At 37.9% G+C, this 18,342-nt stretch overlaps 1 protein-coding gene across 1 annotated transcript in view; it reads right to left on the bottom strand.

Annotated features, from left to right (window-relative positions):
* GARS1 (glycyl-tRNA synthetase 1) overlaps positions 1-12,557 on the bottom strand; it is a 508,631-nt gene extending 496,074 nt beyond the window's left edge. Inside the window, exon 1 of the mRNA XM_044066863.1 lies at positions 12,129-12,557. Coding sequence (XP_043922798.1) covers positions 12,129-12,443 — 315 coding nt within the window. The 5' untranslated portion in view covers positions 12,444-12,557. The remainder of the gene's footprint in view (positions 1-12,128) is intronic.
* Between the last annotated feature and the right edge of the window lie 5,785 nt (positions 12,558-18,342).

Below are 18,342 nucleotides of genomic sequence, written 5' to 3'. Positions count from 1 at the left end.
ATATATGTACATATATACACACACATATATATATATAGATATATCTATATCTATATCTATATCTATATCTATATATACATATATATATATACACACACACACACACACACACACACACACACACACACACACAGTGGATATAAAAAATGTACATACCCCTGTTAAAATGCCAGGTTTTTATGATATAAAATAATGAGACCACAACAAATCATTTCAAAACTTTTCCCACCTTTGATGTGATCTATAACCTGTGCAGTTCAATTGAGAAACAGACAGATTTGTTAGGGGAAAGAATATGAAAAATAGAAAGGACGTGCAATGTGCTGGTTGCATGGGTGTGCACACCCTTAAGTTGATGCTTTGTTGAAGCACCTTTTGATTTAACTACAGCATTCAGTCTTCTTGGGTACACACCTGGCATCAATTAAAGAGACGCTGATTAACCTCAAAAAGTTCAGCTGTCCTAGTAGGATTTCCCTGACATGACCCATGTTGATAGCAATCTCTCATTTGAAAACCACGTGGCCAAAGTGGTTAGAAAAACATTTTATATAGCCCACCTAATCATGAAGGGATTCACATCTAGATCAGGGGAGGTCATAGTGCCTCTTTACTTATCCCTCATCAGGCCCATAATTGAGTACAATGCCCCTTTTGGGATGTACCTTACCAGACACCTGCAGCAATTGGAAAGACCCCAAAAGTACCTCACCAAGAGGATCAAAGGGCTCAAACAGATGCCATATGCTGCCCGGTTAAAGAAACTCCAGCTCTACTCAGTGGCATACTGCCTGCTCAGAGGCGATCTGTGCCTGACGTATAAAGCCATGTCCAACCCGGAATTAATGGAAATGCTGCACCTCAGAAAATCCAAATCCCAACGAGCTATGCGCTCGAGAGACTTGAACCTCAGCACTGAAATAAATAGGACATGCTGGATGGACAGATTCATAACCCAGAGGCTCCCTTCACTCTGGAATAAAATCCCAGTCCAGGTTAGGCAGAGTCCCTCATTGACTCTCAAAGAGGAATCTTGATGAGTGGATGGGAGATCGTACGTTTACCCCGGGTATCACTTCTGTGTCACTGTTAGACAGAGGCAACGCATACTAACCTCGAAAAAGGGCATAGCAAAATTAATTTAAAATGGGTGGCGAAAGCCAAACACACTCTGGCTAAGCTTATAAATGCCCTAGGGCAGATAGCCTAGTATGAACCTATATTTTTTATGGTACACTCCATAAGAAGCCAATGTCTTCTCATAATATCCTCAAGTTTATCATGAAACCTAAAAATCATTTGGGTAATACTAGTTTTTTTCTGCATGTTGGTATAATATAGAAAACATGAAGAAGGAGGAGAAGAACAACTGTACTTGTGTTTTTACCTACTTCTTTTTACTTTTGCATCATCTTAAAATACTCAATTGTATTTATTACTGCTTGGTGTAACTCATTCTAAGCCTTTTGGTTTAAACACTTGGGCTTCGGACCAGTTAGTTGTTTTGCACTGAGAGGGTTTGTGGTCTGCACTGTTGTGGCAGAACAGGTAGCTTACATCCTTCTAGGTTGAGAACTGCTGATTGAGGGCTCAGTGTCTGTTATTCTAAAAGTGTATTAATTCTGGTTTAAGCACTTGGGCTTTCAAGCCAGTTATTTTACATTAAGAGGGTAGGTGGTCTGCACTCTTGTGGGAGGAGAGGCTGGACTCTGCCCTTCTGAGCTGGGAATTTCTGGTTAAAGGCTTATAGTGCATGCATATCTGAACTGTTTCTTACTGAAGTTGGTGCGCCTTGTTTGCTGTGGCATAGACTGGATTCGGGCCTGCTGGATCTAGCTTTGTTTGTGTAACTTGAGCACTAATCTAGACATTCTCTAAAGTATTCAATGGTAATTATTACTGCTTGGTTGTAACTTGATTAAAGTGTAGCTATCATTCAAGTCTTTTGGATTAAGCACTTGGGCTTCAGACCAGTTGGGCTTCAGACCAGTTGTTTTACATTAGGAAGGTTTGTGGCAAGCACTGTGGTGGCAGGACAGGTAGCTTTCATCCTTCTAAGTTGGGAACTGCTGATTGAGAGCCCAGTGTCCAAGTGTATTAGTTCTGGTTTAGGCACTTGGGCTTCAGGACAGTTATTTTACATTAAGAAGGTTCGTGGTCTGCACTCTTGTGGGAGAAGAGGCTGGACTCTGCCCTTCTGAGCTGGGAATTTCTGGTTAAAGGTTTATAGTGCCTGAATATTTGAACTGTATCTTACTGAAATTGGTTCACCTTGTTTGCTCTAGCATAGACTAGATCCAGGCCTGCTGAATCTAGCTTTGTTTATATGCTTGTTGTTTGTTTGCTTGTTATTTCCCTGGAAGCTAATTCCACCTAATACGCAACTTCTCAGCGCTTCTGTGGATCACTACTGATATCTGCATTGCTTACTGTACTTATTTCACTTGAAAGAAAGTTACTGTTTGTCGTTTTTGCATTTAGTTACTTGTAACACATTGCACTCAAGTTACCTGGCACTTGCTCACTAAAGCAATTATATAAGTCAGCTCTAAAAATTAAAAGCACTACACCCTCACTACCCACTGGCCCTTAGTTTTCAATTAAGGAATTCCCAATATTATTCTAGCATGTCCAAAGGTCAGTTGTCAATCTTCTCTCCGGTCCAGCTGGTGAATCTGGGAATCTTGAGGCAATGTTATAACTGCCTCATGTACACAGACAACCCTCTCCTCTTCCCACATAACACAAATACTTGCGAGAGATGCAGCTATTTAGCCAAACTGGAGGCTGAGCTCTCTCAACTCAGGACTGGCAAGACCAGACAGGAGGAGAAGGCCACTACACACACCACAAAACCAGCCTCACATAATGCTACCACTCCACTGAATCAAACACATAAACACACAAAGACATACTCGGAGGCTCTGAGTAAAATTTACCTAAACAGCAGAGGCCTCCAAAGCAGACACCAAACAACTGCTACCTCAAGACACCCCACAAGCAACACATAAACCACAAAAAGCAGTGTAAAGTAGTCCCACAGCCCTTAAGGCCAAATACAACACCAAACATACTTGTCATAGGTGACTCCATAGTCAGACACACTGACGTCCCACTCACCAGGCTGAACAATGGGAGGGTCACAGTAAGCTGCCCTATCGGGCGCTAGAATCCGCCACATAACACAAGCACTTCGGGTCACTCCACGGCAAGTACAAATATGACACAGTCATTGTCCATGCTGGTGTGAGCGACCTGAGGCGATACCTCCCTGGACTACATGAAAGAGACATAGAGGAGCTCTCTGATTATGTAGCCCAGGCAGGTATGACCTAACCCTGAGCAGTATCCTTCCTTCACCAAGAATGATGCCACAATATAGAGACAAGATGATCAGCTTTAACAATTGGCTTAATGTCTGGTGTCATTCAAAGGGGATCCAGTGTCTGTCTGCCTGGGATGACATGCTTGATAAGCCACGCTGCCGGCAAGGGACGGCTTGCACCTGTCACCCTAGGATTCCGGATATTGGCTAAGGCTCTTGCCACCCCCATAGTGCCTTTTTAGGCAAGGCTCAAATTCTAAACCTACCACCCTAGAAAACAAAAATGGGAAGAAACTGAGGTAATGCTGCTCAATGCCAGAAGTCTAAATCTCAAAATGCACGCACTCGAGGCCCTTCTCAGTATGGAGAACATACGATGTCTGTGCTGTAACTGAAACCTGGTTCAAGGCTCCTGAGAGCACCCGGCACTGTTAGGTTTTACCTCATATCAGGCGTTCCGGCCCCAAAGCCCGGACCACAGCACAAGGGGCGGAGGTGTATCCATATTCATAAAGGATACCCACACCTCCAGGTTGGTGGCAACGCATGAAACTTGGAAACCATCCAGGTGCAACTAACCATAGGCCAAACTGCTCTACAAATTGTAGCATGCTACAGGCCACCCTCTCAAACTCAGGAACCCCACACAGCCTTCCTGAAGACACTGGAGGGTATAAATGTATCTCCAAACACCATCATATTGGGTGACTTCAACTACCCGAATATAGACTGGGAACATTACTCAAGCCCTAACTTTCTAGCCCAACGGTTCCTGGAGTTCATAAATTCAAATGCCATGGAACAGCTAGTCACTGTTCCCACGAGAGGAGAAAATATACTAGATCTCATTGTCACAAACATGGGGACAAAATGCTCCACACCGGAAGTATATCATTGGTGAGATCTGATCATAAACTAATCTCACTGGAAATCCACATCCCGCCCCCACCCCAAACCAAAAAGACCATAGTGAAGAACTTCTCTAAAGCAAACTTCACACTACTCAAGACTGGTGTGGTATCCTTCAAGGCCCTGAGCCAGTGGAAACCACAACCCAAGCTGCGGAAGCCCTTACAAATGCCTTCTATGAACACCTCCAGGACTGCATGGATCAAGCAATCCCAAATAAAACCAAGACTCTTTCCACAAAGGGCAAACGTCCAGTCTGGTGGACCCCAGCCATTAACAAACTTTACAATAAGAGGAGAAAGCTATTACATGATAGAACAAAATCCATAAAAGGGAAGTCACCCCTGATCATTATTAGTAAAAAAACTGACACTCATAAAATCAACTAAGGCCAATTTTGAGGAAAAATTGCCATAGATTCAAAGGACAATCATAAGGCCTTTTCAGCTATGTTAGGAACCTGGTGGAAACTCCCAGATATGCTCAGAATTAGTCCAAAATGATACAAAATCACTGAACCCACAGACATTGCCAACATACTGGCAGACAGGTTCAGTGCAAACTTCACCCCTCCCCTAAAGGAGAGATAACTATCCCAGCCGAGTGTAGCCTCCCGGACATCTCAAATGCGCAGGTGAAAGCTGCACTCTCTAAAGCTAAAAACACAGCATCAATGGGACCGGATGGTGTCCCCGGCTGTGTGCTACAAGAGCTAAATGAGGAATTAAACCGACATAAGGCAGCTGTTTAATCTCAGCCTTACCACAGGATACGTGCCCAAGGAGTGGCATACGGCAACTGTAGTCCCACTCCACAAAGGCGGCGCCTCTACAGACCCTGGTAATTACCGCCCCATAAGCTTAACAAGTCTAGTCTGCAAAGCTATGGAGATCATAATGGAGCTCATAAACAAGATATAGGGGACTTGCAGACATTGGACCCGACCCAGTTTGGCTTTGTCAAGGGAAGATCATGCCTTTTGAACTTGGCGAGCTTCTTGAAACAGTCACCAAGGCCATTGATGAGGAAAGGCAGTCCATACAGCCTACCTTGACCTTGCAAGGCTTTCGACACAATACCCCACTCGGGTGTTGCAGAAAAACTACCAGCTTAAATGTAAACCCATATGTCACAAGATGGGTTGCAAACTGTCTTAAGGACAGAACCCACAGGGTTAGAGTTGCTGGCGCTGTGTCAGACTCCAAGCAGGTCACAAGTGGTGTCCCACAGGGCTCGGTCCTTGGCCCCCTATTGTTTGGCATCTACTTCTTAGAAGTACAGGCCAACATAGGAGGACAGCTGACAAAGTTTGCAGACGACTGCAAACTGGGCGCCATAGTGGAAAGTGCATCAGACACGGATATCTTTCAGAAGGGACTCACGGAAACAGATAGCTGGTGCCAGAGCCATGGCCTGAAGTTAAACGCCAAAAAATGTATAGTCATACCCTTCGGGAAAAACAAGGTAACCCAAGCTACCATATAGGTGGCAATCCACTAAGCACAGAAAGAGGTTATCAGGGACCTGGGGACCCAGGTTGACAGTGGCCTTTCTTTTGACACTCACATTGCTAAAGTGGTTAGAAAGACCTTCTACATTGCCCACCTGATCATGAAGGGATTCACATCCAGGATCTAAGTGAGGTTATTGTTTCCCCTGTACTCTTCACTTATCAGGGACCAATGATCGAAAGTACAATGCCCCATTCGGGATGTGTGTATCTCACCCGACATCTGCAGCAATTGGAGACCCCAAAAGTTCCTCACCAAAAGGACAAAGGGACTCCAAAATCTGTCATCAGCATGCCAGATTGAAGAAACTCCAGCTCTATTCAGTTCGCATGTACAGGTCTGCTCTTTCAGAGGGTGACATGTGCCTGACATAGCCTGAGGCCATGTCCAACCCGGAATTAATGGACATGCTCCACCTCAAAATCCAAATCCACCAAAACCACTAGAGCAAAGCTTACTTAAACCTTAGCACGGATATAAATAGGATCGCGATGCTGGAGGATAGATTTATCACTCAGACTCCCTATGCTGTGGAATAAAATCCCGGTCCATGTGAGGCAGAGCACCTCGCTGACTCTGTTCAAGAGAAATCTAGACCTGTGGGGACGTGCTGGAGGGATAGATTTATCACTCAGAGACTCCCTATGCTGTGGAATAAAATCCCGGTCCAAAATTTTGGGGAGGATAAACCTTGGGGGATTGCCAAAAAAACCCAGAAACCTTATGGGGGAACAAAATTTAACCCCGGGAAAAAAAATTTTTCCTTTTGGGATTGCTGGACAGAAAGGGACAAAAACTTTTGGGGAAAAATTTTTTTTTAATTTAATTTGGGAAAGGGCCCCAAAATTTGGGCAAACCCCAAAAAATGCCAGGGGAAAATACCTTTGTATAAACCATAATTTGAAAAAAAAAGTTTAAATGCTTTTGAAAAAACATTGGGGTTTAAATTTAAATTTTTGCTGTTTTAGACAGGAAGGCACAAATGGGGTTTAAACTTAATTAAAATTGGGTTTTTAATTTTGCAATTTTTAACTTTCATTGGGTAAATGCCCCCGCAATTTTTTTTTTTTATATTTTTCCCGGTTTGGGGCCCAAAACCCCTTTTCAAAGGGGCCCCCTGGGGAAAAACTCTTATGAAAAGGGATCACATTTTGAAAAAATAAAGCATTAAAATTTAAAATGCCTATTTGCAGGAAAATGATTAAAAAATTTTAATAATTTTTATTAAATTTTAATTAGAGAGGGAAAAGGGGGTGCAAGCAAAAAAATAAACAAAAAGGGTGATTGGCCAAATTAATTAAAGATTTAAAAGGTTTTAAAAATTTTAAAATTTAAATTTTTAAAGGGTCTCTGGGGGAATTTAAAAAAAATCATTTTTTTCTTTTTACTATTTTTTACCAAAAGGTTGGGGGCCTGGCCAAAAATTTTTTGACGACCTGGGGCAAAAGGCGTAAACCAATAACCTTTTTTGGGAAAACAAATCTTTTTAAATTTAAATTCCTTTTTAAAACCCCTAATACTTTCAACAAAAAACCGTCAGTATTTTAAGCTTAAACAAAGTATAAAAAAAAAAATTAACAATATTTTTAAATAATTATAAATTTTATATATATTTGAGGAGAAAGGAAAACATAAAAAGGGAAAAAATGCAAAATTAAAATTTAAATGGAAAGAAAAACTTAAATTTGGGGCCAAATTTTTCATTCGGAGGAGATTAATCCAAGGGGGGGAAAACATTTCAAAATAAAGAATTTTTAAAAACCCTTAGCATTACTTGGAAATTAAAAAAAAAACTTTGAATTTAAAAAGGGGGGAAATTTTTCCAACCCCTTACCCCCTTTTTTAAAAAGGGAAATTGCAACAAAGGAACCCCCAAATAAAAACAAGATTTCCCCCGAACCCGACCACTAAGGTCCCGTAATTTTACAAAATAACCTTTTTTGGAAAAAAATTTCCAAATGCTTCCAAAATTTTAAAAATTCCTTTAAAGCCCCCCTTTAAAATTTTCTTTAAAACAAAAAAAAACAGTCTATTTTTAATTTCAACTTTTAAACCCCCTTACCTCACCCCCAACAAACACCCGGGTTGGCCCGAAACCCCGTCACTTTTAAGGCAGTCTTCTTATTTTAAAATTGGGGGAAAATTGGTATATTTAGGAAAAACAAAGGAAAAAACTAAAAGGACAGGGAAAGGGAACATGTTTGGAAATTTTAAAAAATGGATTTCCCCGAAATACTGTAATTTTTTTTGGGAGTTTTTGGCCCTTTCTGAAAAGGGGATTAATCCTTTGGTAAAAAAACAAAAAAATAAAATTTTTGGGGCCCGGTTTCAGGCAATGCAAAAACCCGGGGGGAAACTGAAAAAAAAAAAAACTTAAAATTTAATTTTTGGATTGGGTCAGGAAACTTTTCTGGCTAGGAATTAATTCCCTTCAAAAAAGGTAATTAATTGCATCCCAAAAAAAAAACTTGGGTTAAAAATCCAAAAAAAGGGTTATCCCCCCAGTTCTATTTTAAATAGTACCACCCAAAATTTTGAAAAAAAAAATCTTACGGGTTTTTTAAAAATAACCGTTGGGAAAACCCCTATTTTAGGCATAGAAATTAAAAAAAACCCCCAACCCCAATTTAACCTTCTACCACAAATTTCACCCACTTTCAAAAACTTTTTAAAGGGGGAACCAAAACTGGTGGCATGCCCTTGTAAATTTTAATTTTTTAAAATTTCCCTTATTTTTTCCCCCCAAAAAAACACCTTTGATTTAAAAAAGCCCCATATTTCCCTGCCCTAATCTACAAATATAAAAAACTTCTTTTGTAAACAATTGTTAAAATCTGCTTAAAACCCCCTATTTGAACAAAAACTAGTTAAAACGAATGTCTATTTTTTCCCCTTTTTAACTAAGTTTGGAATATTTTTAATTTCAGGAATTTCTTTATTCCCAAAAGGAAAAAATTTTACTTTTCCCCGGGGCCCTGCAAAATACCCGAGCCAGTCGGAAAAATTTTTCCTGGCAAAAAATGTAAATTTTAAATAAATTTTTAAAAACTTTAGGTATTCCCCGAACAAACTTTTTCAAAAAACATTTTGGGAATTTCGATAAAAAAATGAAAACAATATTAAATGTTAAGGTTTCAATATACAAAAAAAAACCCCTTTGGAATTTTTAATTTCCCTTCCCATAATTAATTTTTGGGGGAAGGGAAAAAAAAAAATTGTTTTTTAAAAATTTCCAAACAAAATTTTTCATGGGAAGTTCTATTGGGGTTTTTAAAATTTTCCTTTTCAAAAGTTTTGTTTAAAAAAAGTTTTTTTTTTTACTTGTTTTTAATAAATTTTTTTTTAGGGGTAATTTTTAAAAATTCCCGGCCGGGGTTTTTTGGGGTAGAAAATTAAAACCCTTAAATTTTTCCCCAAACCCAAAGGGGCAATTAAAAAGGGTTAAGTGACTTGACCAAGGGGGAAAAAAATTCAAAAACCCCAAAAAAAAGGTTTCTCCCAATGGAAAATAAAAAGGGGGGAATTGGTTAAGAAGGGGAAGTTCCCTCGACAAACTTGGTTTAAAATTACCCTTGTTAAAAGGGGAAAGTTAAGGGGTAAATTTTTACCCATAAATTTTTAAAACCCAAAAAAGACCAAAAAGGGGACCCTTAAAGATTTTTCCCCCCTTTTGTTTTTTTAATTCCCATAAAAAATTTTTTTTCCCAAAAACTAAATCTTTTTCCTAAAAATAACAAATTAAACCCTTGCATCCATTAAAAAACACGCTCTAAAAACAAACCAAATTTTTAATTTTTAAAAAAAATTTTAAAAGACAGAAGGCCCCCCAAAACCCATTTTTCCCTTTTGTTGGAATTAACATTAGTTTTCAAAAAATTTAATCAATTTTATTTTCCTTTTTTAAAAGGAAAAACTTTTTGCCTGAAAAGGTTTTTCAACCTTTTCAAAATATCCCAAAAAGGCCCCAAAACACAAAACTGTTTCACAAAAACCCAAATTTTCCCTTAAAAGGGGCAAATTTTACAAAATACATTACCCAACTTTATAAACCCTCCCCAAAACAAAACAATTTCTTAACAAATTTTTCTTGTCATTTTTTGTTTAATACTCCCTTTAAAAATGTAAACACCAACCACAACCAAAAAAAATTCTAATTTTAATCTATCCACCTTTTTAATTTTAACAACCCCCCAAATACAAACCTTAAATTTTTGGGGGAAAGGAAAAAAAAAAGGGGTTTATTGTTAAATTTTTTCCAAAAAATATAATTTTTTAATGTTAAATGTTTTATTTTAACTAAAAATTTTCCTTTTACATTGGCTTTTGAAGGCCCCTTTTTTATTTCAATTTTCTTTTTAAAAATTTTTTTTTCACTTTCCTTTTTAAAAATAAATTGGGTTTCCCCCACAAACATTAATTAAATTTTTTCCGGGCCCCCATTTTTAAACGGGTTTTTCCCAAAACCCCTTGGAAAATTTCCCCTTAAAAAATTCTAAATAAAATTTTTTAGGAAAAAACTTAAGCCGGAAAAGGGACCCTTGAGAAAAAATTAAAAAAAAAAAAAATCCCCAAAAAATAATTTTTATTTTTTCCAAAATGGAACCCCCAAAAAAATCAGGGTAACCCTTTAATTAAAATTTGGGCCCCCGGGGCCCCTTAAAAGGGCCGGGTTAAAACCCAAAAAACATGGGAATTTAAAAGGGGAAATTAAAACCCAAATGAAATTTTTTCCACCCCCCCCCCCCCCCCCCCCCCCCCCCCCCCCCCCCCCCCCCCCCCCCCCCCCTCGCCCCCCCCCCCCCCCCCCCCCCCCCCCCCCCCCCCCCCCCCCCCCCCCCCCTTTTTTCTTTTTTTTTTTTTTTTTTTTTTTTTTTTTTTTTTTTTTTTTTTTTTTTGTTTTTCTTTTTTTTTTTTTTTTTTTTTTTTTTTTTTTTTTTTTTTTTTTTTTTTTGTTGTTTTTTTTTTTTTTTTTTTTTTTTTTTTTTTAAACATTTAAAACCAAACACCCCGCTGAAAAAATAAACAGTTTTTCCCTTGCCCAAAGCCTTTGTTATTCCAACTACATTTCCGGGGCCCCCCTTTGTCGGTTTTTTTTCTTAAAAAACCTGTTCCCCTTTTTTACCCCCGGGGCCTTTTCCGCAAAAAAAAACCCCCAAAAAATATATAAAACGTATTCATGATTTAGGCCTCCCCAACACACACATTTGTCCAGTTTTGTTGGAATTAGACATTGAGTTATATGCAAAGAAGCCTTACTAGATAACAACTCTGTCATGTAGTTCAGCTTGTTTACAGAAGCAAAAGATCTTTTCTGCTTCTGAAGGTGAGGTTGCTGCTCAATCTTTCTGCTTAGAAGTATGCCCAAATGAGGCTCAAGACACTTAACAATCTCTAATGGATGCAGCAAATGATCCAGAACCTGTACCTCCTTAATGGAGTTAACAGAATTTTACTATACTGACTACATTACCAACTTTCATAATCCTCAAAACAATCAATTCTACTTAGCAAATATATGCGAGGTTAGATCATACTCGTCTGAACTACTCTGCTTAAAAAATGTAGGACCCCCCCACCACCACACACACACAAAGAAACATCTCAATAATGGTAACTCTGATCTCACTCTTTCTGCAATTTTAACGGAACTGCCCAACTATCAGCAGAGCCGTCCTATGTGATTGTGTAGGAGTTTCAGGCAAAATGAAGCTGCAATCTATAACAAAATGTACGGGTCCCATCTATTGTCAAACTCTACCTCAAATCAAAACATCATACTTTATTAATGTATAAAGCTGCTGTTTCATTTTCCAAGCAAGGTAATAATGTCATTGCTCACATCTGAGCTACGACAGCAGCACTTTAATACTTTACGAATTTGCTTAAGTGTTTATGCATGCTGCACTAAAACGTGGCAGGAGGAGTGGTTTCAGCCTCAGTCTGGAACATCTATTGGTAAGTTCTACGAGTCTCATTTTAAACACTGAGTTCTTCCGTAATAACCATATACGAAACTTCTGACATTACAATTCTGCCCAAATAATGATTCAGCAATCTACATTAATGCCGAAATGGGGCACCCTCTCGAGAAAAAAAGCATGCAAGCAAGTAGATGCAAAGAACAATACACCTTATATTTGTTCTAAAATAGCAACCACAGCAGCAGAAAAAATGCTACAGAGGTCACACCTTTAATTAAATTCGCCACCGCCCCTTAAAGGAGCCTGTGATAACACAAATGACAGTAGGTAATTTAAATTGGGTATAAGTAATGACCTCGAAAGGTGACATTGTATTTCTACTATTCAACATTACCACACTGCTGTAAAAATAACAGTTCCTGCAGCTTGTATCACTACATTTCGACTTTGTCGTGTTCTTACCTGTTCCTTGACTGCCTGCCGCAGAGGTGCAAGCACTTCTTCCACGTTGTGTTCCATCTTACACTGGTGGTCAGAAGGTGATGGAGTGCCTTTCTTTCTGTGTCTAGTCCCAGTGGACGGTATGCGACTTGTAACTGTTTTTAAAAAAGAAAAGCTCCTGTAGGCAGCCCGCAAACAATGATGCTTCTGCTTGTACAGCTGTGCAAAAACTTGATGTTGCTGACAGGAAGGCAGGAGTAATTGCCGGCTGAACTGACAGAAATGAAAAATAGAGCGTCTCCTTAACAACACAGCTGAAGATACATTCAAAAGCATTGACTGCCTGAGTACTAACACAAAAAGCAGTCCACTGCCAGGAGATGGATGAATGGGTAACCAGGTACACGCTGGAGGAACCCACCCGACCGGCTGATGAAATCGGCTAAAGAACGAACACGTGGCCGCTTTTTCGGGATAGCACTTTCGGCAAACGGGATAGAAAGAGAACTAATAACGTATATACTGTAAGCACATTCGACACAGTCTACAGATTCAGAGACACTGGCAAGTTACGAACTAAAAAAAAGTTTTGCATATGTTTGTGATCTCCATTGTTCTGTGTTTTTCCACAAATTTTGAATGAGGCAAAAAAACAGCTTTTAATGCTGAACGCGCTCGCCATATCATTCAACCTATTAGCCCAACAAATATGGACAAAGCAGTAATGGGGGACAAAGGCCACAGAATGAGAACAACATTTAAATATAGCTTTTAAACTTATAAAGATGCAAGAATAAAATGTTTATGTTGCCATGCATTTTTCTGAAGGATATGGAGTCTGAAACTCAAATCCATCCCTCCACCCACAACCTCTACTTCCCATTTTTGCACATGGGGTGGATGCGTCACTTCTAACAATGACACTTATCTAGAACCAAGGTTTACACCGCCGAGTGGCTAGCCCTGCATTTATTGAATTCAGTCCTCACTGACTTGTCAGAAAATCACGCATTTTATGAGGAACAGAATAAAAAATATGAGATGAAAATGTGGACAGTTAGGGTTACCACCTGGCCCACTTTGCGAGGGACAGTCCCTCTTTGGGCAGTTGTGTCCTGACAAAAAATGTAAAAAATGGCAAATGTCCTGAGATTTTAGGACAAAATTATTTCCTGTATTTTATGTAATCGTTGCATAAAACAGTTATTCTGTATCTAAAATACCTAAATGTTATAAGAAACAGAATAAGCAACTAAAATGCTACAAGAATAAGCTTTTATTTAGGCAAAAAAGTTAAGTTGTATCCTTTGTACTGATCGTGGATATGTGTCGGCCTGTAAAATCTGGTGTTTGTACTGAAAATGTCCCACTTTGGCCATTTGAAAAGGTGGCAACCCTATGGACAGTTGAGAAGTATTAATAAATAAGAAGACAAATTGGAGTCCGACCACCACAATAAATGGATAATAAAACGATATATTTATTTGGACAAGCGCTTTCGCGTGTAACAGACACGCTTCTTCAGATCCTTTACATAAATAGTTTAGCAGGCAATGCTTATATACACTTGATGAGTAAAAACTCTTTAATTGAAAAACAATTAAGCAATCTACCTGAAAGCCAGACATCTGCTTCCAGCAATTAGCCAGTATTAAGAAACATTAAAAACATAGAAACAAAAGCAGGTACAGACTCAATATATTGTGAAGCTGTTGATTCTGCTTTAACAAATCTGTATTGAGATCTAATCTAAAAAGTGTTGTATAAAAAATAGGAATATACATGTAAATGAACGTAATAAATAGCTATTAAAAATTCCTATATGGGGAATTTATGGTAAAACCTATCCTAAACACTCAAGGAGTTTTTATTATGAACCAAAAAGGAGAAAGAGAGAAAATCTGAGAACTTCTCTGTCTAAGTATATGCTGAGAAGCGTATACCAGATATGTTCAAACATCAAATTATATCAGTTGGGATCTTATGTCATGGCATCCTGAACAATGCTATATCAAACTGAACAAATCACGAACAAATGTATGAAACAAATATGCATAACATATAAATATATATAAAAAACATGAATATATAAAGATATAAACTTTAATGTGTATGATAGCAATCCTGTTCCTGCAACCTAACTACTCGCTTTCTGTCCGGTGAACAGAATGTTCAACAGTGATGTGAATTCAGTTTCAAACCAAGGGAGCGAAATATTTCATCTTGTAAGAGGCATCCATAAATGCCTTATATGTATGAACATTACGTAAAAACCATTAAATATTGACAAAAAAGCGGACTTGCTGTCAAATAAAGCAGCAAGACCCATAAATAAATGTCTGTATGAGGATCGTATAAAAACATATGTAAACTAGTTGAAACTTTCTGTGAGAATGATAATAACAAGTAGTAATGAATCATGATGCATACAAGCACATGACTAAAACTAGGGCGCATTCAACTAAGAGACAATTCAACTAACATTTTGGGTAAAACCTGCAATGCTCATGGCATATATAGGTTTTAGGTATTGAAGATGAACCAGATATATGCAGAGCCAGTTAAGTAAGAAAAGTACGTAAGAAATCATAATGCTTTCAAAATTACTTAGAACATCATTAAAAATGAAGTTTCAGAAATCTGGAGATCAACAATATACATCTATCCAACCTTAGAATAAATAAAGCCACCTGATGTATAAGAATGTGTAAGTATAGCATCATCTTCAATTGAGCACTGGTGTATAGAACAAAGGCATACACGTATAATAGTATAGAATCTAGCTGCTCAAATCCAATCTAAGTAATAACGAAACGTGGTCACCATTCTTAAAACTTGTAAGCAATATTCTTTGAATCTTATTTGGAACGATTACTAGCATCATTATCAAACATAATGATAAGTCTCTACTTATATAAGCTCGACAAAATCAAAAGAATCTATCTATATGTATATTAAAATGCCATAATGGCTGTATTATCAGTGTAAAACCTGAATGAGTGATAAAAAAGATTTCAAGTTATGCTGTAAAATTATATACAGTTCCTAAAGCTGTATAAAACAGAGCTAAGCAAAGGTATAGCTAATACTGAACATATGCAAAAAATCACAACTTGCTTGTGCTCAAGTAAATAAGGAACAACCTGCGGGAAATCCCTAAACCTAACTCTCCAGTAAAAAGAATCCTTATTAATCCTACAGTTGTAGAAAACGTCTTACTTGGCCGTGCGTGCTTTTAATGGGGCCCTTATACTCACATATTGATTCAGTCCTGGCTCATATTGGGCTTTAAGTCTGAAAATCCAAGAGAGTTCTACTTGTTCTAAGTCATTAAAAATGTCTCCCTCTCTCACATTAGGTGTGACTTTCTGTAGAACCCTAAACACAAAAGAGTGCCCCGAATTAACCACAATATGTTTCGCTAGGGCATTTTTAGTATCACTCTTTCTAATCTTATTAACATGTTCATGTACCCTTTCTCTCAGGGACCTAGTTGTCATTCCAACATAGAATGCGCTACAAACTTCACAAGTAGCCAGGTAAACCAAATTCCTATCCTCACATGTAGCTGTAAAATGTGGTTCAAAACTGTAGGCTAATGTTGGATGTATGAATAGTTGCTCTTGTGCGATTAAGCTACATATACTGCATTTCATGCAAGGAAACGTACCTGAAGTGTTACCCTTGTAAGTACTGGGTCTGGTAGTCTTGCTTGGTTCAATACAGAGTAACCTGCTAAGGTTTTTGCTATTGCGAAAAGTGAAAGAGGGTGTGGATCCTACTAACTTCATAATTCGTTGGTCCGTTAACAGAATATGCCAATTCTTAAGGACAATGTTTTTGATATGTTTGATGTCACTGGTGTATCTCAAATTTAATCTTACCCTTGAACTATCAAAAGTCTTCCTAACATGATTCAATTGTTTGTGTATTCTAGCATCACTACATGGTGTTTTCTTATCATATAAAACATTGCTTTTGATCTCTTCTATTTTCTCAACTTCATAGCCCCTCTCAATAAAACATTTCAGCAGGAAATTGCTCTGTTTGTGAAGTTCAGTCTCCGTTTTACATAACCTTCTAACTCTAATAAATTGGCTTTTCACTATACTATCGAACACAAATCTTGGATGCATACTATTGAACTGTAATAAACTATTCCTCCAGCACTCCTTCCTGAAGACAGTGGTTTCTATATTTCCCTGTGATCCTCTGTAAATGGTTAGATCTAAAAAATCTATACTAGTTGAAGAAGAATTCACTGTAAACTTCAAGAACTCTGTAGTAGATTCCATGTACTGCACAAAAGACAAGAGTTCTTCAATATTCCCGTGCCAAAACAACAGAATATCGTCCACAAACCTTTTATACAGACTAATCTTCTTAAAACTAGCATGACTAAAAAGAAAAGTTTGCTCCCAGTATAGCATGACTAAGTTTGCATACGTATTAGCGCAGGGGGTGCCCATGGCTACCCCCACTGCTGTAAGTATAGCTGATCTCTGAATTTAAAAACATTATGTGTTAATACAAGTTCCATAATCGCACATAATAAAATTTCTTCATTATTATTAAACTTCTGACTTTTGTTAATGATACTTCTCAGTGCTTCTAAGCCAAACACATTCGGTATGGAAGTGAAAAGATTTTTCACGTCCAAAGTCACAAAAATCAAATCTCCTATTGAGTCTGTGTAATAATTGTCCAAGTTTTCTAAAAGATCATATGTGTCCTTAAGAATTGAGCAGGTCTCAGAGACCAAAGGTCTTAGCTTTTTCTCTAAGTATGCAGATAATGTTTCTGTAACCCAACCCTGCCCCACTACTATAGGTCTCATGGGTGGTGGAAAAAGACCCTTATGTATTTTGGGCAGGCCTTTAATGTATGGTATTCTGGGTTTCTCAATGAAAAAATATTGGTATAACTCATGATCAATCTGCCTGCACATCACATATTCATATAGTTCTTGGTGTACATTGTAAATAATTTTTTCAAACTCTGTATAGGTTATAGGTTTGTAAGTGGCTGCTTCATTCAGTAACTCTAGCATAGCTTTAACATAAACATCAGTGTCTAACAAAACTATGGCGCCTCCTTTATCAGCAGGCTTCACTACTAAATCGCATGCACGTTTCAGAGAATAGATACTGTCCCATTCTTTGGTGTAAGTGTTAAAAAACAAAGCACTATGTTTATAGTCATAATAATATCTGTAAAAGTCACCTTCACAACTCTTCAAAAAGCATTCTGCAACTGGTGGTGGTGCAGGCGTGAACACACTCTTCTTTTTAAAACTGGTGTTCACATTGTTATCTGCTGAGGCTTCCGCGCTACTTTTCTGACCGAAAAATAGCTTAAGAGATATATTACGGACAAAAAGTCTCAGGTCTGTGAGAACTTCTGATAGGTTACTAACCTGGGCTGGAATATAATTGAGTCCACGGTTCAATAATGTGCAGCACTTAGTAACAAGTAGGAAGCATCTCTCTTAACTGTCCCTGATTTTGAATCGCATTTTAGCTTTGCCCCACTTAATCCCTCCTAAAATTGCTGACTTTTGGAGAAAACGTAATGAATTACTCTTACTAAACAATGCCAATTAAAGTTACAGACTTATTTTACTTCAAAAAACGTATATTAATCCATATTCTTTTATTCCGTAAATGACTCAACTTAATAGTACTAATATTTTTAAAAAGTGTCTCTAATTATTTCTGGATTTGTCTCTAATTATGTGGAGATTGACTGATTTATATTTGTTTACCGAGTAGTGCATTGACAAATATTGACTAATTTCAGGCTCAGTCCTGTCCCTGATTCGTTGACAATTATGTAAGGAAGCTTGCAGGATAGTTAAAATGCATTTCTTTGTACTTATAAGTTGTTTTGATGAATTAATATGATTTAGGAGCAATTCCAGCTATTTCTTTCCTTGAGGATCAAGCTACCACAAGGGGGAAATTGGGTGCCGGATACAATCTGTAATCTTGTAGGATTTGTTCTTAATCTGAATCTCCAGAGATCACAAAAATACCCCCTAGTTTTACATCATCTTAAAAACTCATAAAAGTCATGCATTGCTGCCAACACATGAAAAAGTACATGCCCATCCTACTCGATTCTCAAAAATAAGAATACATGACCATCTGCTTGTCTGTGCTGAGCTGGCCATTTCAAGTCCCATTTACATGAAGTTGTCGCAACATTTTTTTTTCAGAAGAGCAATAGGGTGAGG

The sequence above is a fragment of the Protopterus annectens genome, chromosome 3.part1 (genome assembly GCF_019279795.1).
Source record: "Protopterus annectens isolate FY-2018-M chromosome 3.part1, PAN1.0, whole genome shotgun sequence".
In the NCBI taxonomy this organism is placed as follows: Eukaryota; Metazoa; Chordata; order Ceratodontiformes; family Protopteridae; genus Protopterus; species Protopterus annectens.
This window is presented reverse-complemented; position numbering and strand designations above follow the sequence as displayed.